Source organism: Pseudomyrmex gracilis, unplaced genomic scaffold (assembly GCF_002006095.1).
Source record: "Pseudomyrmex gracilis isolate BER0280 unplaced genomic scaffold, ASM200609v1 scaffold_56, whole genome shotgun sequence".
Lineage (NCBI taxonomy): Eukaryota > Metazoa > Arthropoda > Insecta > Hymenoptera > Formicidae > Pseudomyrmex > Pseudomyrmex gracilis.
In genome coordinates, this window is record NW_018020640.1 from 158,812 (window position 1) to 181,075 (window position 22,264).

General features: G+C 36.0%; 3 protein-coding genes across 8 annotated transcripts; 2 read left to right on the forward strand and 1 right to left on the reverse strand.

Annotated features, from left to right (window-relative positions):
* Positions 1–235: 235 nt before the first annotated feature.
* LOC109853837 (exportin-7) lies at positions 236–9,746 on the forward strand. 5 transcript variants are annotated; one of them, XM_020426343.1, is made up of 15 exons: positions 236–443; positions 2,001–2,327; positions 2,460–2,626; positions 2,731–2,955; positions 3,050–3,920; positions 4,055–4,340; positions 4,429–4,573; positions 4,697–4,844; positions 4,947–5,106; positions 5,230–5,632; positions 6,092–6,230; positions 7,266–7,343; positions 7,447–7,634; positions 7,770–7,897; positions 8,095–9,746. In XM_020426343.1, exons 2-15 carry the CDS (start codon positions 2,057–2,059, stop codon positions 8,186–8,188), a joined length of 3,303 nt encoding a protein of 1,100 aa, XP_020281932.1. In that variant the 5' UTR covers positions 236–443; positions 2,001–2,056; the 3' UTR covers positions 8,189–9,746. The 5 variants fall into 5 exon arrangements, with proteins under 5 accessions (XP_020281932.1, XP_020281933.1, XP_020281935.1 ...); XM_020426344.1 differs by having other exon boundaries at positions 236–387; XM_020426346.1 differs by lacking the exon at positions 236–443 and adding an exon at positions 974–1,064.
* Positions 9,747–9,748: 2 nt separating this feature from the next.
* LOC109853839 (ralA-binding protein 1) lies at positions 9,749–15,900 on the reverse strand. Of its 2 annotated transcripts, none has more exons than XM_020426349.1 (9): positions 15,754–15,900; positions 15,423–15,561; positions 14,705–14,952; positions 14,339–14,600; positions 14,074–14,254; positions 13,611–13,925; positions 13,106–13,484; positions 12,761–13,005; positions 9,749–12,670 (listed from the first exon to the last, which is right to left on the reverse strand). In XM_020426349.1, the coding sequence occupies exons 1-9, from the start codon at positions 15,836–15,838 to the stop codon at positions 12,569–12,571; spliced, it is 1,956 nt and encodes a 651-aa protein (XP_020281938.1). In that variant the 5' UTR covers positions 15,839–15,900; the 3' UTR covers positions 9,749–12,568. The 2 variants fall into 2 exon arrangements, with proteins under 2 accessions (XP_020281938.1, XP_020281937.1); XM_020426348.1 differs by having other exon boundaries at positions 14,705–14,955.
* A 2,199-nt stretch (positions 15,901–18,099) lies between these two features.
* LOC109853853 (glucose dehydrogenase [FAD, quinone]-like) lies at positions 18,100–22,225 on the forward strand. Its single transcript, XM_020426379.1, has 6 exons — positions 18,100–19,199; positions 19,306–20,004; positions 20,406–20,761; positions 20,837–21,202; positions 21,298–21,674; positions 21,857–22,225. The coding sequence occupies exons 2-6, from the start codon at positions 19,424–19,426 to the stop codon at positions 22,208–22,210; spliced, it is 2,034 nt and encodes a 677-aa protein (XP_020281968.1). The 5' UTR covers positions 18,100–19,199; positions 19,306–19,423; the 3' UTR covers positions 22,211–22,225.
* The last annotated feature ends 39 nt before the right edge of the window (positions 22,226–22,264 follow it).

The window sequence follows — 22,264 nt, forward strand, 5'->3', positions numbered from 1 at the left end:
ATTTTATCTTCATTGTATCCACAGTGACAGTGTTTTTATCATACTTTATCAGAAGAAAAATGCTCATTTTTTTTATTGACAGAATTACATCTTTTATGCGCCGCACACACACGTTGCACATTCGCAAATATCGCGTTTTCATGAGCACCACGTGACGGAGAGACTTGCGTTCCGATATTCGCTTCGTCAGTATTGAAAAAAACTATAGCACATGTGACGTGAATGATAGATCTTTGATAGCGAATAGCATTCGAAACACGCAACCAGAGACAATTGGTCGCGTTGCGCGGTTCCGAAAATTGTCGACGCTATACGCGCAAAACACGGGACGGAACGGGACGGGAAATTCGGGGCAGAGCAGCATGTGATACTGGCTTCATCTCGTATGTACGTAACGTATTATATAGATACAATACGAGGCTGCGAAAATGGCGGACGAACAGGTGAGTCGCCGATCAAAATAACATGCGTATCTCGCTGCGGCGCGACGCTGTTATGTTGCCGGACGCGGTGCGGCTTGTGCGACGAAGGAAACACGCTCAAGACGAAATCCGTCGCGGATTTCGCGTGTGCTGACAATTCGGACGTGCGTGCGTGCGTGCGTGCGTGCGTCGTGCGTGCATGCGTGCGTGTGTTCGTGTGTGCGCGCGTGCGAGCGGAACGTACAGCGCGCGTATTTCTCAAAGTACGCCGCTCTTTCCCAAAGGGAGAGCTGTTACACATCACCCACCACCACTGGGGATTTGTTGCCGAGCACCCGTGGGGGTGGTGTTTTGGCGAATGCATTTCCTTCGCACGTCGCGCACGCCGACAACAAGAAACATTTGTACGCGGAACGTACGCGGCGGAATCGCGTTCGCCGATCGCGCTGCCGCGTTTCCGAATCGTCGTGCTGCTGTGCTGGCTGGGTATCGTTCCGTTTGTGTTATTCCGCCGTTGCCACCGCCGCCGCCGCCGCCGCTGCCGCTGCCGCTTGTCAAAGGCGGTTTCCCTGTGATGCGGATGTAACCGTGTTCCGATTCGGCTGGAATTTCAACGACCGGCACCAAATCATCTGATTCGCGGTGCAGTGAACGTGATTGCGAATCGCTGAGATCGCGCGTATCGCCCGCTTTTCTCTCTATATCCTGTAACAGCGTCACGTGAAAACTCTCCCCCGTGTTGTTGTGTGCTGCTGAAAGTATACAACTTACGGCGATTCTGCGATGTAAACTGTCGCCGTTATTATTTACAACCTTTGCGTATATCGTACTAACCGTGTATAACCTGTCGCGAATTGTTTTACCGTGCGCGGCCGTTGATACAAAAAATTTTTGCGTGTCAGTTGTCGGAGATTTATCTGTGAAATCTCTAACGTGAATATTTTTGTGCAACTGGTCGGCATAATTGATTGCGACGTGCGTCCATCTCTCGCAAGACAAAGATCTCGATATTTCGTTCAGTCTCTGTCTTAATTGTTGTACAACAAAGCGTGCAAACAACAACAACAACATACATTGTATAATTTTAATTACTTTTAAACACACAAATGTGTCGATTCTAAATTACACATTTTTATTGTAATTTATTTTCTATACACATGTTTTTCTTACATCATTTTGTTTTTTTTTAGAGATTACTAACATTTTTTTTTTGGCAGTATTTTTTGTTCAACTAACTGAGTTTTGTTTCGTAAAAAAAAGACAATCCATTTGTGTTTACTTTGTAGTTTGAAACGTTTTTGTGTAAGTGATGTTAATAAAGCATCTCATTCAAAATTTGTACTTCCGAAAGAGTCAAAACCAGAAACCAGTGCTCGGACTTGTTGTTTTTGTTAGAATTATCGAAATAAGTTTACAGCTTCAGATTGTGACGCTTTTTGTAAGACACACACAAAGATATGTAATTTGTATTGTAAAATTTGTAAAAAAATGCTTGAGACAGTAACAGCAAGTTTATCAATAAAGATTTGAGAAGCACCATAAAAGTGAAGAGAAAAACATTTGTTGTAAAATTTTTAGACTTGTCGTACCTAAATGGAACTACTAAGGAACAACTTTAAACAGTGTCATTAAGAATGGATCATATACAGGAAGTACGGCAGCTGGAATTGCTATGCAAGCAATTGTATGAGTCGCAAGATTCAGCGCATCGTGCGGAAGCGGAAAAGGCTCTTGTCGCCTTTCAAAATGCACCGGATACGCTTACGAAGTGCCAGCTCCTACTGGACCGTGGGGATTCCGCTTATGCTCAATTATTGGCCGCCACCACTTTGACGAAATTGGTATCACGCTCGGCACAGGGACAACTCACAACAACACTCAGTTTGCAACAGAGGCTTGATATACGTGAGCAAACATATTTATTTTTCTAATTTTATATATATTATACGAACAGAATAACGAAGAGTATTAATGTTTTTCAAATTTCAAAAAAAAAAAAAAAAAGATTATTTTATTTGTTGTAAATGTATGTTGCAGGAAATTATGTACTCAACTACTTAGCAACACAACCAAAGTTACCAAATTTTGTGATACAGGCTTTGGTTACACTTTTTGCTAGGATATCAAAGCTTGGGTGGTTTGATGCTGATAAAGAGGAATATGTTTTCAGAAATGTAGTCACTGATGTAGCAAAGTTTCTTCAGGTATAGTTGGTTCAGAAATGTTTTGCTTTTCTATATATATATATATATGTATATATGTACAAGCTATGCTCTATGTTGATGATTAAATACTTTATTAACAAAAGGGATCAGTGGAGCATTGCATGATTGGAGTGCAGCTGTTATCTCAGTTGACATGTGAAATGAATCAAATATCCGAAGCCGATGCAAATAGATCTCTGACAAAACATAGAAGAATAGCAAGTAGTTTTAGAGACACACAACTATTTGAAATATTTAGGTTATCGTGTACTTTACTGAGTACGGCCCGTGAAAACTGCAAAAGTTTGAACTTTAATGATGAAGCGCAGGTATAATATAAATTTATATTTAAGTAACGTGCAACAACTGTTGCTGCATAAAAAATTATATATTTATATACTCATGTGTTTTTGTTTTTCTCAGCATGGTTTAATAAGACAACTATTGAAGCTTGCACAAAACTGTCTAACATTTGACTTTATTGGAACGTCAACCGACGAAAGCTCGGACGATCTTAACACAGTACAAATACCAACAAGTTGGAGACCTGCTTTTTTGGACTTTACTTCCTTGAAATTGTTCTTCGATCTGTATCACAGTCTGCCGAATACGTTATCATGTTTAGCACTTTCGTGTTTGGTTCAAATTGCATCAGTACGGCGAAGTTTGTTTTCTAATACCGAACGAGCGAAATTCCTAACGCATTTAGTCAACGGTATTAAGCATATACTTCAAAATCCTCAAGGTCTGAGTGATCCGGGAAATTACCACGAGTTTTGTAGACTACTGTCTCGATTGAAAAGCAATTTTCAACTCGGCGAGTTGGTCCTGGTAGAGGATTATCCAGAAGCAATACAACTGATTGCGAAATTTACTGTACAAAGTTTGCAGATGTGGCAATTCGCGCCAAATAGCTTGCACTACCTTTTGACTCTTTGGCAGAGGATGGTCTCTTCAATGCCTTATGTCAAAGCGGGTGATCCACATTTATTGAACACTTATACACCGGAAGTTACGAACGCATATATCACATCGAGGCTTGAATCGGTAGCAGTGGTGGTCAGAGAACGCCTAGAAGATCCGTTGGATGATCTGGGAGTAGTTCATCATCAATTAGAACAAATTTCGGTTATCGGTAGATGCGAGTATCAGAAAACCTGCGCTCTGTTGGTCCAATTGTTCGATCAAGCTGCAAGGACGTACCAAGAATTAATGGCGCAAACGGTATCGCCGTCTCAACAAATCGATATTGCGATCCAGGAAGGTCAACTTACGTGGCTGGTGTATATTATAGGTAGATGAAAAAAAAAAAAAATACATATGTATATGTACAATTTAATACTTTTTGTATCGTAAATTGATTTAAAAAAAAAAAAAATCAATGTAATTGTTTTCTTATCTCTTTTTAAGGAGCCTTATTTTTTTTAGGTGGTGTTATTGGCGGAAGAGTTGCGTTTAATAGTAATGAAGAATTCGATGCTATGGACGGAGAATTAGTTTGCAGAGTTTTACAACTGATGAATTTGACAGATTCGAGACTCGCGCAAGGTGGCTGTGAAAAACTTGAATTAGCAATGTTGAGTTTTTTCGAACAATTCCGTAAGATATACGTGGGAGATCAAGTTCAAAAGAATTCAAAAGTATACAGGAGATTATCAGATGTATTGGGTCTTAACGATGAAGCTATGGTACTCAGCATTTTTATTCGAAAAATGTAAGTAAAACATCGGGTAGCGATTTATAAACGGCGGGAGAGGAAAGAGGAAATCGAATACGTTCTGATTTAATGCTGTGCTTTACAGAATAACAAACTTGAAATATTGGGGTAGGAGCGAACAAATCATTTCCAAGACTTTACAACTTCTGAATGATTTATCCGTGGGTTATAGCTGTGTTCGTAAACTTGTCAAATTAGAAGAAGTACAATTTATGCTCAACAATCATACGGTACACACACACACGCACACATATCGTAATCTAATCTGAGTTATTAAAGTTCTCAAATGTAAATTATAAACAACGCTTAGATGTATCATAAAAATTAATGTGCGCAATCTTTTGTACCGACAGCGAGAACACTTTCCATTTTTGGGTAATAACGTTGCTGTGACAGAAATGCGTTGCAGATCGATGTTTTACACATCTCTTGGTAGATTACTGATGGTAGATTTAGGCGAAGACGAAGATAGATTCCATACTTTTATGTTACCTCTGACAGGTATGAAAAAAAAAAAAAAAATGTATAAATGTCGACAAGTCAATTCTTTTTACGAAAAATGATGCGATGCGACGAATCATTTTGTTTCTTATGTGATATTAGGTGCACTGGAAAGCCTTGGTCAATTAATGGGTGCAGCGGATACTCCTTTATTTGCGGCCGAAGAAGCAAAGAAAGCGTTAATTGGCTTAGCGCGAGATCTTCGAGGGTTAGCTTACGCATTCAATACCAAAACATCCTATATGATGCTTTTCGATTGGATGTACGTACGCATAAGAGATATATATATATATATACATATACGTGCAAATATGTTTTGCCAATTTTATTTACGTGTCTTAAGTTATATCGGTTTTCTCTCAACTTTTTCTTTGCTATTATTTAGATATCCAAATTACACACCGATTTTGTTACACGCTGTTGAACTATGGCATCACGAACCACAAGTGACAACGCCCGTCCTGAAGCTGTTTGCTGAGTTAGTACAAAACAGGAGTCAACGATTGCAATTCGACGCGTCGTCTCCTAATGGGATCCTATTGTTTCGCGAGGCCAGCAAAATAATTTGCAGCTACGGCAATCACATATTGAATGTTGAAGTACCCAAGGATCAGATTTATCCTTTGAAACTCAAGGGAATAAGCATATGCTTTAGTATGTTAAAAGCAGCTTTATGCGGAAGTTACGTGAATTTTGGAGTATTTAGGCTATATGGTGACGAGGCATTAGACAATGCTCTCAATACGTTTGTCAAATTGCTCCTTAGTATTCCACAAAGTGATCTTCTGGTAAGTATTAAAATATTAATTGTTCGTCTTAATTTATCAGTTGAAATCAGAATAATGTTGAAAGGACTCCACAGAGAGGGGTTTTTATCTATTATTGATTGAAAGCATGGTTATAGAAATGAAATATTAAGATAAAACTTGGCGACGTATGTTCGAGAACGAGATTGCGGGGTTATGTACGATGAGTGCGGGTAATGTAATTAACTGGGTAATACGACTAACTTGGCCAACTCGGTCCTAAGTTTGGATCACATCACCTTCAATCTGGTAATATTCTCGCGCCTGTCAAGTTTCATCTTAATATTTCGTTTTTGTCTATGCTAAATTTTCACGGACACCAAACTCCATAAGAAAACTGCGGGGTTGTTTATACGTAATGATAAAATACAGTTTTATAATATTATGGTTTTTTTTACATATTTTTATATGTTTACTTCTACATATATCCGTTTCTTTTAGCATTACCCGAAGCTGTCCGCAACTTATTACTTATTGCTTGAATGCCTGGCGCAAGACCACATGGTCTTTTTATCCACCTTGGAGCCCAGAGTCTTTCTCTACATTCTCTCCAGTATAAGCGAAGGCCTTACAGCACTAGGTGCGCAAAAAGACATCTACACAGGTCTGTGCGGCTGATTCTATCCTGCTGCTACTACTCTCGATATCTTCAACGTCCATATTTATTGAGGAAGTTACTTTTAAATCACTACGTTTAAAAGAAAATCACAAAGAAAAGATTTTTCGCATTTTCCTCAGTTACTTGACATTTTTGTGCAAATATAAAAGCGGTTTTCACTTTTTTACTATGTGTTTTTTGAACATTTCTCACATATTTAAGATTTTGATAATTATTGGTTTTTTTTTTTTTTACTTTGGAATTATATTTTAATACTTCTTGCTTTTTGCATTATCGCTTGGAATGTAAATCCGCCTATTAGCCATTGCAAGTTCGAAATGCAGGAAACAAATACGTATATTAAATACTTTATTTTATGCGCATATACTATATACATATATATATGTATATAGATATACGTATAGAAAGAAATTACTGAGATCACTTTTTACAAAATAACATTGCCATATAAAAAGATTGCAATGTGTGAAGCCTGGACGCTAAATACGACAAAAGTGTACTTGTATTCTTTACAATGTATCTTAAGAGTGGTATCAAAATCCATAGTTTTCTTTAAAAAAAAAAAAAAGAAAAGAAAAAAGCAAAGTGGGTACAGCACAGATAATCAGCCGCACAGCTGACATATTAATTTAATTTAATCCTTCTAATTTACTAATCGTAGTTGCATGTTTTATATTACAACAATCTTAATATGCTCCACTTTATTTATTTTTTTTTTTTGTTTTTGTTTTGGCATGTTATTTTAAAAGTTAACGCGCGTTTACAGCAGAACTCAGAGTTTAGTTCTGTTGAAAAGCGGTCAATGTACAAATTGTACACGAATTTACACAAGTTTATAAAATGTTAGGTAAAGAAAAGGTAAGGGTTTTTTTAGTGAATCTTTTCCAATAGAACTAGTGCCATTTTTTCTTTGCACGTAGTTTGCAAAGTATGATATTAGTGTACATATTCTTTTTAATGTAACGAAGATAAAAATATAAACTGTTTTGATTACAGATACTATGGTGTGTACTGGTTGTTGCGCAACACTTGATCACATTGTGACGTACTTGTTTAAACAACTTTATCAAAAAGGTGAAGTTTTCATAGTATCGTGTAACGTGTTCTTTTAACATGTAATAAATACAAAAAAGATTATGACAAAAGAAATACTGATCTATTTCTATTTTACGTTCAGGATATCCAGGAAGAAAGAATGCGGTTGTTCCTGGAGGAGGAGAATTATTTTTACAAGTTTTGAAGCAGCATCCTGAAATACTTCAACAAATATTGAGTACCGTTTTAAATGTGATAATGTTTGAGGACTGTAGGAATCAATGGAGCATGTCTCGTCCTTTATTAGGTCTTATATTGTTGAATGAAGAAGTGAGTTAATAATACTTTTATTTTATACATATAAAATACTAAACTAAAAGTCAAAACTTAAAGTATTTTTAACAGTGTCTATTCGTCCTAATGCTAATGTTTCTTTTTATTAAATCTCTTTTTTTTTTGTTGCAGTATTTTAATCAATTAAGGGAAAATATTATTAGAAGTCAACCAGTTGACAAGCAAGGAGCGATGGCACAATGGTTCGAAAATCTAATGAACGGGATTGAGAGAAATTTACTTACAAAAAATAGAGATAGGTAAGAAAGTAAGAAGGAAAAAAAGAGAGAAGAGAGAGAATAAAATGTATATAGAGATGTGTTAACAATATCTTAAAAGAGTAATCAAATAAAAAACCAAATGCAAGTCTATAAAGAGCAGTCAGCGTTGGCGAAAGATAAATGTTATTCAAATATTATGTTACGTAAATAACCATATTTCGTTTTTTTTTTTGCAGGTTCACACAAAATTTGTCGATGTTTAGAAGAGACATAAATGACGCCCTAAAAGGACCTGTATCAAATTCAGTCAATGATATGATGACTACGTAGTGATACTGCTCTCTCTAAATTAGACTCTTCTAGGTTCTTGCCTGCCAAATGCTTGAATGTGTGTGCGAGTGATGAAACTCTATAAAAATTAACAGTGAAATTGAAATTATGGCTTTAGACGAGTATAAAGATAATAAATTAAATATCGTTTTATATGAAGTATCATCGTTTGGCTTCCTATTCTTCTCAAATATCAGCTGCTCTTTTGGCTGTTTAGTTAGGTCTGTCAAGAAAGAATTAAAGCGCTGTTGCACACATTAGTTCTCGTAAAATGAAAATATTTGTATATTATTTTTTAAACAGGTTACATAAAGATTGTTTTTTTTTTTTTTTATCCTTATTCCAAACATAATTGACATAATAGGCAGATCTCTTTTTATTACCTTTATACTCTTGAATTTTCTTAGCTCTGTACAATGAGATTTTAACATTTTTACGCATATATATATATATATAGTAAGAATCCAAAAGAAATCTGGCGCTTATTAAACGCATACAACGAATATACATTCAAGTTTCTCAGAACAAAGTGTCTATATTTTTTTATTAGCAACGTTCAGTAGAAGTCGGCACTTAGTAAACGCTTAGTGATTATTATTTATTATGATAAAAGTATTTGGAAGTACTCTTTAAATCTATTGAACAATAGAAAAACCATTATTTAGGGTCTGTGTTCGCAATACTAGAAATCGATCTGAGATCTCGAACGGGGAGAGAATTTAACCAATCAACGTCAATCAATTGAATTGTTCGATAGACATTGGTCAGTCATCAGACCTCACGCTTCCAACTGAGAAAAAACTAGATGATTTGTATAATCACAAAGAGAGTTCTTACTTTGAAAGACGTTCCACCACCGACTCAATTTGATTATCCTAAACGAATCTTATTGTGTGTCCTAAAAGTATGTTAAAAATTCACACATAATGAACACTAAGTATTTTATTAAGAGCTGAACGCAGCTATTGATACAATATATTCAAATTTTTTTTTATAATTACAGAAATTTATACGAATTGCTAGAAATTCAAGAATTGATCATTTTTTTATTTTTGAGTTGTGTATCGGTGTGTATGTATATTTATATGTACATATTACATGCATATATGAATATATGTTTATATGTACATATATTTATATGTATATATTTACAATTATTCCTTATGTAAATCGTTGCTTTGTATTCAAAATGATGTAAGCACATTATTTTATATTTATTGTATTGTATTCATTTGTAGGCACAAAAACATTTGTGCAAATATATACAAATTACTTTCAGATTTTAGAGAATTTTATACACGGCATAATGCAGAGGCAATAAATTGTTCCGCGAGAATAGATTTCTTAGATGTGTTGTTTTAGAAACAGAGTGGTTTAAAAACAACACATCAGAAATCTTTTCTCTTCGCGGAAAGATATGTATTGTCGGCTTCGACACATATGTACCATAACAATTTCAATTTAATCTCTTCTATCGTACTATTTTACCAATGGAGAATAAATAAATAAAATTTATATAAATAATTTACATATATATATATACACATATATATATATATATATATATATATGTATAACTTTTAAGGAAAGTGTAAACTTGTTCTCTCACAAAATGATCAAGTTTTTGTTTTACATGTTGTCATTTTATAAAAGCGTTCGATTTATAATGTACACTCGTCAGAATAGGAAGCCAATAACGTTTTCTCTTTCTTACATAAACATTTTTTCCTAGTTGGTTTTTTGTTTCCCATGAGATGCGGACACATGTTTGCAAAAATTATTTCTCGAAAACTAAAACTATACTGTACAAAACGTATAACTTAGAAAAAGGCCACCTGTAACGTTACAGAGATTTTTTTATATTGACACAGCAGGCGAAGAGAGAAAGAGAGAAATAAAGAGCAAAGAGAGTCACAAATTGCGCGACATACACTCATTGACTCATTACTTAAAAATTTATTTGTGTAAAGAGCTGCTATAAAACTATATCAGTGAGTTATGAATAATAATGTGAATGATGTACATGAGGATATATATCATTAAAATTTATCATATACAAAGACTCATCCTTAAAAAATATACAATTTTTATTATATTAGATTATGTTATATATTATTGACATTACTTTTAATCGAGAAGCGAAGTGATAGAGTGAACGAGATATTATGAATAAAATTCATTAGTTTTACGATATATAGTAGCTTTATAAAAATTGAGAGCAAATTTTTCGCATTCCCCAGCGATTATTTCAACAATGTTTACATCACAAAATAAAATTTCTCCATTTACAAATACTTATTAAATAACAATCGTCGAGTGTTTAAATTTTCATTGAGATAAAAATATATAGATAAATATCAAAATATTTAATATAATTTTTATAACAAAATAGGTGATTCGGATGATTCGAGAAATCAAACTGTTTTCAAGTTATAATACATAATACAAAAAATATTGCGCGCAATGAAAAGCATCTTTAATCATCCTCTTTTGTTATAAATACCGTTGCAAAATTTATTTTGCCCGAGAAGAAGAAAAAGAAAAAAAAACATTCCTTTATATTTTTAATGTGCATATATAATCCATTTTTATATAACATTTTGTAAATTAATTTTATATAGGTTTTGTAAAAGATTTACGTGTCCGTTTGCAATTACTCCCGCTATAATCCACCGATGCTTTTAAAACTTTTTAAACACAAAGGTACAATAGTGATATGTTTAACTGTGACGTTCCCGAGATCCGTATTCTATATATAACGTGAGATTTATTTTAATGCTCTATAATTGCTAAACAAAAAAATCAAACAAATACGAGAGACAAAACAATTCAATCTATCGTAATGGATTATGTAATGAAGTTACATATATATTTTCTATAATTTTGTGGATTTTTAGGCAAAACTGACGCTCGCAGTTTCGGAATTGGTGTAGTCGAATTACCCTTTCACCGCTTATGTGTAGGTAGATGATAATACCATTACTTCTTTTAGCGAGTTGTTATATTACACTGTGATAGCGACGCTCTAAGACTACGTTATTGTATTGTCTGTCGCTCGATCTTGTTCGGCGCAAACAGAAGAGGAGAACAGTATGGCATTATATTTATATACATACATACATATATATATATATATATAAAAATAATAATGTACCTGTGAAGTCATGATTTTCCACAACGCGGTGCAATATATCGCGTTGCGACAATCGGATTCCACGATCCTCTCGAGTTGATAATGAAAATTCATGTCTGAAATGGTGCAATCGACGCCCAAATAAAAAAATTTGTTTCGAGCTACTTTTTTCAAAATTAACATAAACTTATAAATTGAGCAGTACCAAAAGAATATTCAGCGTTTGCGTTGCGTTGCGGCAACTTACATTAGAACCCAAGGAGCTTATTCTTCTCGCGAAGGCGACACTAAATCGCACATGGAGGCTACGCGAGATCCTTTCGATCTCTTGTTCAGAGAGAACGAAAGAGAGAATCCGTATAAAAAGAAAACAAACTAACCCTCAGCACAATCTCAGTTTCTGCGTAACATTCTTTTGCGATGGACGTTGAATTTTTTATACAAAAAAAAAAACACGTAAAATCTAAGATAAAATCTATATATTATATCGGACGTGCAAAAGTTTCCTATACATGTAAAAGTACACACAAAAAAAAGCAGCATCATCGAGATTATACGCAAACCTATACGGGTCGATATTCAGCGCTGTATCCTGACCAGATATAATATTGTAAATACACGTTAAACATAATGTACAGAAGTTATTCCTTTGATTCTTAAATTTTACCTTTTTATTAATTTCTTCATGTAATATTTAGACACAATTTTTTTATATAATATGATTTATATTAATATAACAAAGCGCACGAGAGAGTGAAACATAAAAATTACCGTAGCGACCGCAAGAAGAACCCAAATATTTATTCATGAAAAGAAAGAGTATAAATATTTTCGACGATTATATACTTTGAATATAATAATTTTGTTCCTCTTACATATATTAATAAAAAGACTAAAACTTATATATGTACACATTTTAATATACATGGTAATACACACATGACAAGAGTTTTTGTCATGCGTTGGGTATTCAAGAAGAAACTCGAAATATGTGGAATTCACAAATTTATAAAATCCTCCAGCTACATTTGTTTTTTTTTTTTTTGTTTTTTTTTTTCATATATAGATTTTTTTTTATTATCTCACGGAAGGATAGAACGAGTAATGGTACATATGGTAAATAGCAACAATGTCATAAACTATATATGGTCATTATGTGCAAAAACATAATATTAGATCGTATCTTTATAAAGCGTGCAGAGACGTTTTCTTGTAATACCTGATGTGTGTCACTAATAGGTTTGTGGTCAAGTTTTGGCCATTAATTGATGTACCGCCAACTGCACGCGCAGTTCCACGCAAGCGTCCTTCTCCTCGATAATACTGCGTATTAACGTTGTCATCTTTTTCTGTAAAAGAGGAAAGTACGTTTCTTATCAAGAGAGAAATTACAGAGATGGAAGAAAGTTGTGGATTTTATAAAAAACGTGAGAATGTACTTCGAGCAATTGATTTTCTTTGACTAGCTGTATCATAGCCGTCATTTCGGCCTCGTTGGGAGAGTGGATTATCCTTTCCGCGGGCTTTTTCTTCTCTGTGCCGCGTTCCGTTAGCATTTCCATCAGTCGTTTGATCTCGTTCCTCTCCTGAGTGATACGAGACTTCAATAACGCTTGCATATTCAACAATTCTTCGTGAATCAACCTTTCTCGCAACTTGTCCACGATATTTTCTTCTTCGGGATCTGTAAATTCACAATGAGATACCATTTGTGTGTGTGTGTGTGTGTGTGTGTGTTCTAAATGTTATAAAAATAATATGTCTATAATTCAATTCTCACATACCGCTTGTCTTATCGTTCGGTGTTACATTTTCAGGTTCTTTCGATTGTGGTGTGACCACAGCAGTCTCTGCAGAATCAACCGTGTCTTTTTCTTGAATATTTAAATTTTGTTCATTTTGTGTAGAGTTCGTACTGGTTCCCAGCGAGCATGAACATTTCTCTTTCGCCTCTTCCACGCCCTGTAATTTACTGTCTTTTCTCGTTAATGTTGAACTAGTCGACGATTGAACATCGGATTTTACTGGCCCAGAAGAATCTTCGTCAACAGTTTTTGACTTCTGCGAAATAGATTCTATCGGAACATTATCAGCTGATTTAATTTCCTCATCCATACTCTTTTGCGTGGCACCTTCCAATTTTTGAACGGTCTTATATTTTCTCTGCAAGCAGTTTATTTATTATGTCTTTCCTTTTTTTTCTCTTTCGCGCGCGCTACACGCACACGCACACACACACACTCTGTTTCACGCACATATTAAATTCTATAAAAATGTCATTGTACATACTTTTAATTGCGTTATCATTCGTTGTACTTCCCACAGTTGTTCCTCGCGAGATTTTGTTACAAAACCAGCGTTCATCTGCATGTGAATCTGAGAGAGTAACGATTCTTGCTTCGATAATTCCGCAGCTATTCCCTCTACAGAATCCGGTAAGTTCGTGCTACCGGATGACAACGGTGGCACGTACTTTGTCAATTGTACATCTGGGAACAAGGCCTTGCAATGGAACAACAAAGCCAGTAAAAGTCTATGACTCATCTGTAGTACGGGGCTTAATGTCATCGAGATTGTTTGCGCGTTCATTTTTGTTGTTTTCTCCTAAATAAAGTGACATACAAAAAACTTAATAGTCAAATCATCGAATCAACAATTGATTAAAGTTATAACAACGTATCCAGGCAGTTAAAACATTTTGTTCTGATCTCTATTACGTTTTCTATAATTTCGAGTAATATGTCGAACATACTCGCGCTGTGACATGATCCAAATGCAGCGTGACCCACGCGAGTAGAATTCTGTTGCATTCCGGCAATTGTTGCGTTAGCTGTGCCAACTGAGCTTCCCTTTGAGCGACATCTTTGGTGGACGCGGCCTGTTCAAAGCGCGATATCATTTCGCTGCTCTCCAGCACGGGTTCTGGCAGTTCTCTATATCACCAGAATGCACCACGTTTTTCGTTTTTTGATCTTAAAACACATAATGAGAGAAGATAGAACTTTTCGAATACAAACCTAAGAAAGAGTATCAATAAGCTCGTAGCTACCGTGGGTTCGAACTCAGATATGTTCACCGACTCCCGGTGATTGTACAGCTTCTTCAAGTGCTGAACCTTCGACTTCACCCCGGGAACCTTGTACAGACCGTCCACGTTCATTCCGTGTTCCTCCACATAATCGATGCAGTCCCGCGCTACCAGAGGTAATTTCACTCCATCGTGGCAACAGCTTCTTTCAACCGCTAAATAAAGACTCACACCGAAAATTGGCTGCTCCTCTGAAAAACACAGAAAAATTAGCATTGAAGGATATTCAATAAATTAAATCAGATAGTTTAGGGTCAATTTGTAGTAATTAATCTTACAAATTTTTTGAACTTACCGCCAATATCCAAACCTTCGTTTCCACTGTGCTTTCCCTTTTTACGATCTTTTAATTTTTGCTTGGACTTGTCTTTTTCTTTATCTTTTCTTTTTTCCTTCTCTATATCCTTCTCGTCTTTATCCCTCTTTTTTTTATCCTTTTCTTTCTCCACATCTTTCTCCTTCGCTTCTTTCTCCCGTGATTTCTCTCGCTTTTCTTTCTTAGATGGAAATTTAAAGGCTTTGGTCTTTTTTGATTTTGAAGGACTTCTATGAAATAATTTTCACATTAAACACACATCTCTTTGTGTAAACTATTTCAAACTGTAAAATTATCTGAAGCAATTTGCAATATACATCAGTATCTTGTACACATATGACAATAACTCTAATAATAAAGTAAACATTTACTGCACAAATTAGAATTAATAAAAGCAAAAGTATGAAATCATAAACACTTGAAACAAGCTTGCCGTCCATTTACAATTCAAGATATCAATCTGTTATTCAACCATAAGAAATGTATTATACAAGAGAACACAAAACGAGACCAAGACACATAGCCATTGATTTTAATTATCAAGCTCTTGTTAAATGCACAACTTTGCTCACATGTCTCTATTAAAAAGATCTGTTAATTACATTGTCGCATTAGCGAGTATTATTTTTATTTTTTATGCCATATAAACGATTTGAAAACAAATAAAATTGACAAAAATCTTTGCTCCAGATATTACTTGGTTTCTTGATCTTCATCTGGCGAACTTTCACCCTCTAGAGTCGCATAGCCTCTGTCCTTTCTATCCTTCTTATCTTTGCGCTTTCCACCCAGAAGCTCCTTTTTGGAATGTTTGTCGTGACTGCCATCGTCACTAACTGTAACACGAAACATTGTTAATAATATTATTTCATTCTTCGCACAAATATTTCTAATGTTTAAAAAGCGGAAAGAAACTTGAATATGTAACATTTTTCGCGAAACTACGTTTCGGCAAATGCATAACCTTTTTTTCGCGACGTCTACCGTTCGAGACGCAAATGTGATAAAAACCGACGACAAATACGTACAATCGCTCTCGTTGCTTTTCCTCGCCGATTCGGACGCGTATAAACCAGGAAATTCTTTCTCAACATCAGGACTTTCGAAGTCCATACTTTCTCAACTGACGTATTATATTTGAGAGATACTTGTCTATCCTTACATCCATAACATAATAAATATAAAGTAAGGTCCACTTTGCCCTGCAGATGCTTAAAAATATCATTCTATCTTTGTTTACTTATAACAAAGAACAAGGACAGATTGAGGCTTCCAAGTATTTGTAGCGCAACTTCGATCCTATCCATCAAGGGCAGTTCATTCTCAAAGAGATGCGCAGTAACAACTAACTTTTATCCGAAACTTATGTAAACCACGAATGACGGTAACAATATCGCTTCTTGGCCAAGATGTTTCTTTTCTCAAATGATTTCTTCAATTAAATTTATTAGACCGAAATTCATAGATCTTGTCCTATTTATTAAAAAAGGCATGTGTACCAAGTAGAAAAACAACACGTGAAAATAACGTGACTGTAATGTATATTATATATAACATTAAATAATACATATTATACAAATAATTTATTATATGTATAATATGTAATTTATTATATATTTATAATATTATACTTATATTGTATTATATGTATTATATACACACACACACACATACTACAGAGTAATGTCACTGACCTCAACCGCGCGGTCTTGGCGGGGCACTGACCTCGGCCGCGCGGCCTTGGCGGGGTCATTGACCTCGGCCGCGCGGCCTTGACGGGGTCATTGACCTCGGCCGCGCGGCCTTGGCGGGGCANTGACCTCGGTCGCGCGGCCTTGGTGGGGGGAGGTCACTGACCGCGGGCGCGCGGCCTTGGTGGGGGGCGGGTCACTGACCTCGGTCGCGCGACCGCAGCAGGGTCAATGACCTCGGTCGCGCGACTGCGGTAGAGTCACTGACCTCGGCCGCGCGACCGCGGCGGTGTTACTGACTTCGGTCACGTGATTACGGTATATATATATATATATATATACACATATATGCGTATGTGTGTGTATTATATATAGATATAGAATATATTACATATAATATATATATAATATTCTCTTGTGGTCATCAACACGAACAATTGTATCGATAACACTAATTTTCGATAACGTTCTAATAAACCTTCGAGCGCTCATTGCATAACTTTGTTATCTTCTGTGCATATGCCATAAGTGCGAATACACGTTATCCATGTACGATATATTTCGTAATTGCCGATGTGGGTCACACGAGACTGGTTTCCTTCGGATTTTACATTACACGCCTTTGGTAATTTCGCAGCATTTCATTCATTGCCTCATCTTGATCGATTATTTATCTAACTTTCTTTTTTTTACACAAATAACAATGAGAGTTTCATCTCTTCTTTTGCACGTCAATTGTCATAATAAATAAATAGATCACGACTCGCCAATCAATATTATATATAGCTTCGAGTTTTACCCTTAAGTTGAATTTCACATTTTTACATTTTTTTTTCTACTCATCGTGCAAAGCGAATTAGAAGAATGTTGTTACAAAATTTTTACTTTGCTTGTAAAATAAAGTAAATGTTGCTTTTTCGTTTAAATACACATTTAGAAATAAGAGCAACACGCAGAAAGAATTAATTAAATTGATTAAATATATGCAGAGTATATATGAAGATCTGCACAAGAGTTAAAGATAGTATAAATTGTCAAAAATTGATTCGTTGTGTAATAAAATATATTTTTAAAACGTTTTGATCGTGTTTTATTCAATTCTTTTCAATTACCACAAAGAAAATGCAATAAAACAAACAAAACACGGACACACACGTACGTTCAATTTCAACCAAAAAATTGTTTCGCTGGCAAACAGTTACAGATTCAGGTACTAACGTGTAAAGTTCTTTCGCACGTCGTTTATATGTAATTTAATTTACATAGACGATAACAGAAAAGTCTTCAAAAAAATGTCACACAAAGTTGATGTTTCACTCGCTCTAGTATTGACGCTCCAAAAACAATTTAACATCTCAAACTGTGCGAATTGTGTTACACATACACACACTTATGTAACCATTTTATTTAATTTTTCACCTATCATGTCGCGTTTACATAGCGATAACCGAAAGCGGATTTCTATACATTTCCACACATTTTATTGTTATTGCAAAACAAATATTGACAAATCAAACGCAAAGACCCAATTATCCGTAATCGCGTGGGATTGCACATCTTATTTTTAAAGGAACACGAAAAGTGGTCGACCTTCGATGTTTTTTTTTTGCTCAATTTCGTCCGAGTAACACCGATTACACCGCGGAGATTCAATTTCGATCTCAGTGTTCGAGATGCTTTCGCGGGTTAAGCACGAAGTACGTACACACTTGCAACGGTAAGGTAAAATAAATGAAAGTAACAAAGGAAGAAGATACACGACTGACGCGTTTTATGCAACATTCTTGTTTGAATAATTTTTTTAAACCTTCTGTTTTGAAAAAAAAAGCGCGAGAAAAAGGAGTGGAAGAAAAGCGCGAGAGAATGATGATAGAGTTATAAATAAAAATCTAAGAGTCGACGGTGAGATCTATTTGACGTCAAGGCGAAGTGACGGTAAACTTTGTGTGACGAACTCTTTTATATTGATCGAACTTCATCAGTTTCTTTGTATTCAAACGTGATATTGAGATGCGAGATAAGTGCAATCGTTCGGTGGTATCTTTGTGCTAATACGTGTAACATCGTCGATTGGTATTCGCTTCGCGAAAATTTTTAAATTCTTTGCGTCATGCAGTCATGACCGTAAAACGGATAAGAAAAAAAAAAAGTCCGATGGCTGACGCACAGTTAGCCCTGATATTATTTAAATTTATGATCATGTGCAAGAGCTTCTAAAAGACGCTGCAATCGATTGTTTGTACCAACCGCAACGTTGAGAAAGAAGTGTGTTTATGTGCTCGGTCGCTGTTAATCGACGAGAGATCTTCGCAACAAAGATACGTAATAAAATTGTTCGAAGCTCATTTGTAATACACGAATTTACTTGTAAAATATATATATTTTTTTAAATACGGGTAACCCTTGTATAACGCGGTTTACGAATTGTGATAAAATCGAATCTACCCTTTTTGTTTTTTTCAATCCGATCCGCGCGCTTGTGCGAGTACAACGCGATTTGTGTAACGCGGCATTTCCGTGGAATATCCGCGTTGTATACGAGGGTTGTTGTTAACTCTATATATTTTACAAGTAAATTATTATTATTAAAATATTCGTAAATTATTATTAAAATTATTGATAAAATTGAAACTTCTACCGAAATTTGTGTGACGTAAATCTCTTTGTGGGACGTCAAAAGACGCGATCAAGTGCGCGAAAGATAGTCACATGTAAATAATATATGAAGTTGAACAAGAGATTGCAATCATCACAAATTCTCTATCAGACGCGCATTTGAATTGGTAAGTACGACCTTTCGATCAACATTCGAAGAACATAATTTCAGGAATTCGCGTTTGTGAATACACACACACACACACACACAGAGAAGATTTTAACTTTCTAAAGAGATAAACTTGAAGAAACGTGATTAGTAGGAGATAAAAGATAAGATACATATTCAACGTGGACATATTGTAACATCTCGCGAAGAAGAGAAGATCGATAGACAGATAGCTTTCGTGCAATGCTGAAGTTCGGATTCTGGATAATTTTATTTGTCGGATACGTCGACGGGATTTTGCCGTCGGCCGTTCTCGAGACGATCTATCACTTCTTCTCGGGACTTCCCGTGCCCAACGACCTGGTGCAGCAGGATGCGGATGCGATATCCAGACAATACTCCTTCGTCGTGATCGGCGCCGGCTCGGCGGGATCGGTGCTGGCGAATCGTCTGACGGAGAATCTCGACTGGAACGTCCTGTTGCTGGAGCAGGGCAAGGACGAGATGTTTCTCACGGACGTTCCTTTTGTGGCGTCGCTCATGCACGTCACCGATTACGCCCGCGTGTACAAGAGCGAACCGCGACCGCAGGACGCGAACGGCCGCGGTGGATGCTGCTTGTCGATGATCGACGGTCGCTGCAATATCGTGTCCGGCAAAGCGGTCGGCGGCACGTCCGTAATAAATTTTATGATTTATTCTCGAGGAAACCCGGCTGACTATGACGGCTGGGAAGCGCTCGGAAATCCCGGCTGGAGCTACGAAGATGTGTTACCTTATTTCATCAAGTCCGAGAAATGCAGATTAATCAATAAAAATGTGAAGTATGAGATATTACTATGACAGTAAAGATTTACAATTTTGTTTATTTTATTTCTCGCTCTCTTTAAAGAAAAAATAACTTTTCATTGTGTTTTATGTAAATTTTATATTATTTTATAGTTTATTTCATTAGTTTTATTTGTGTTATATATGTATATATTAATTTAGTTGTTAAATTTATTTATATATGTATTAATATGTAATGATATAAATAGTATACTATGTAATAATATAATATATATATATATATAATAATATATATGTATAAATGTGATGTGATTAAATTAATATATTTAATATATATTAATCTAATTTTTTTAATTTTATTAATTTCATATACATGTACGTACGTATAGAAATTTGGTCAATTTCATCATTTTATTCGATTATTTTTTTTTGTCAGATATCACGGCTACGACGGATACTTGGATGTCACAACTCCTCCTTATGCCACTCCTTTAAGAGAACATTTTCTGAAGGCTGGTCAAGAACTTGGTTACGATGTGATAGATTACAACAGCGACAAATTCGTAGGTTTCTCGACCGTGCAGGCGAATATGCGAAACGGACACAGAGTCAGCGCCAACAAAGCTTTTCTCAGTCCAATTCGTGACAGACCGAATTTCTATCTATCCAAGTTATCGACGGTGACAAAAATTGTTATCAATCCGAAGACAAAGACTGCCGTGGGTGTTGAATTTGTAAAAAATCAAAAAACCTATTTTGTTTCCGCTATCAAAGAAATTATACTTTGCGCAGGTATTTTTATATACGTACATATATTTATGTGTTTATATATATATATAAATATATTTAAATAATTTTACTTTTTAGGTACTTTTAGTTCACCGCAATTGTTGATGCTGTCCGGGATAGGTCCTAAGAATCACTTGGCTTCCTTGGGCATTCGTGTAATCGAAGATCTCCCCGTGGGTTTTAACTTGCAGGATCACGTGAGCATGTCAGCTTTAACATTTCTAGTCAACGAGAGCGTGACCGTGATCGAGCCACGTGACGCTTCGAATCTAGTTAATTACGTTCGATATCTGACAGAAGGAACAGGTCCTTTTACGATACCTGGAGGTGCCGAAGGTCTCGCCTTCATTAATACAAAAACTGTCAGTTCGAGAACGGAGAAGGAAACGTTGATGTCAAAATACGCGCGACGCGCACACACCCGCGAGAACAACAAGCAACGTGGCAAGTTTATTTTATAAAAAAAAAAAAAAAAATTGAGCAATAGATATTAAATTAAAAATAGTTTTGCGAAACAATGCAAAAATTATCTTTTGTAGCTGAAATTGTTCCTAATATAACTTCCATCACGATTAATCGTGATGTATTTAAGAAGAGGACCTTTCGCGCTAACACGCAGAGATTTTCGACGAAGGAAAGTCCTGACATCGAGTTGGTGATGGGCGTGAGTTCGTTAGCCGGCGACATCTCCGGAAGCTATCGCGGTCTGCTGGGATTGTCGCAAGAATTTTACGACCAAGTTTTCGGCGATTATTTAGGATTGGACGCTTTCACGATCGTGCCTGTGCTTCTGCGACCCAAGAGTCGCGGCAGACTCACCTTGAGAAGTTCCGATCCGTTAGATCCGCCGGTTGTGGACCTCAATTACTACGATCACGAGGACGATTTGAACGCGATAGTAAAAGGCATAAAAATGGTGAGAGCGCTCACCGTTTTATTTATAATAGCCACGTATTTTTGATTTTAATTATCATAATAGAAATATTTTTTTCTCCCATTCAATTGCCATTGAACGTGCGTGTTTTTTTTGTTTTTGTTTTCTTTTTGAGTTTTTTTTTTTTACTTTTTTCAATTATTTAAATTATATATAAATTTTAGGCGATCGAGGTAGCTTCGACAAGAGCATTCGAACGTTTCAACGCGACGTTGCTCTCCAAACCGTTTCCGGGATGCGAACGTCTCACTTTCAAGAGCGACGCGTACTGGACTTGTGTCGCTCGTCACGTGTCGACGACTCTGGGTCATTATGCGGGCACGTGTAGAATGGGCACGCGTAAGAATTCGGGCGTGGTGGATCACAGGTTACGGGTGCACGGAATCGGCGGTCTTCGAGTCGTGGACGCCAGTGTGATGCCGACGATAGTCGCCGGTCACACGAACGCGCCGGTGTACATGATGGCCGAGAAGGCCGGCGACATGATCAAGGAAGATTGGAAGGGATTTGCTTCGTGAAACTCGTAGGACAAAAAGAAAGTAATACGTTACGAAAGACAAAATGTGAAATGT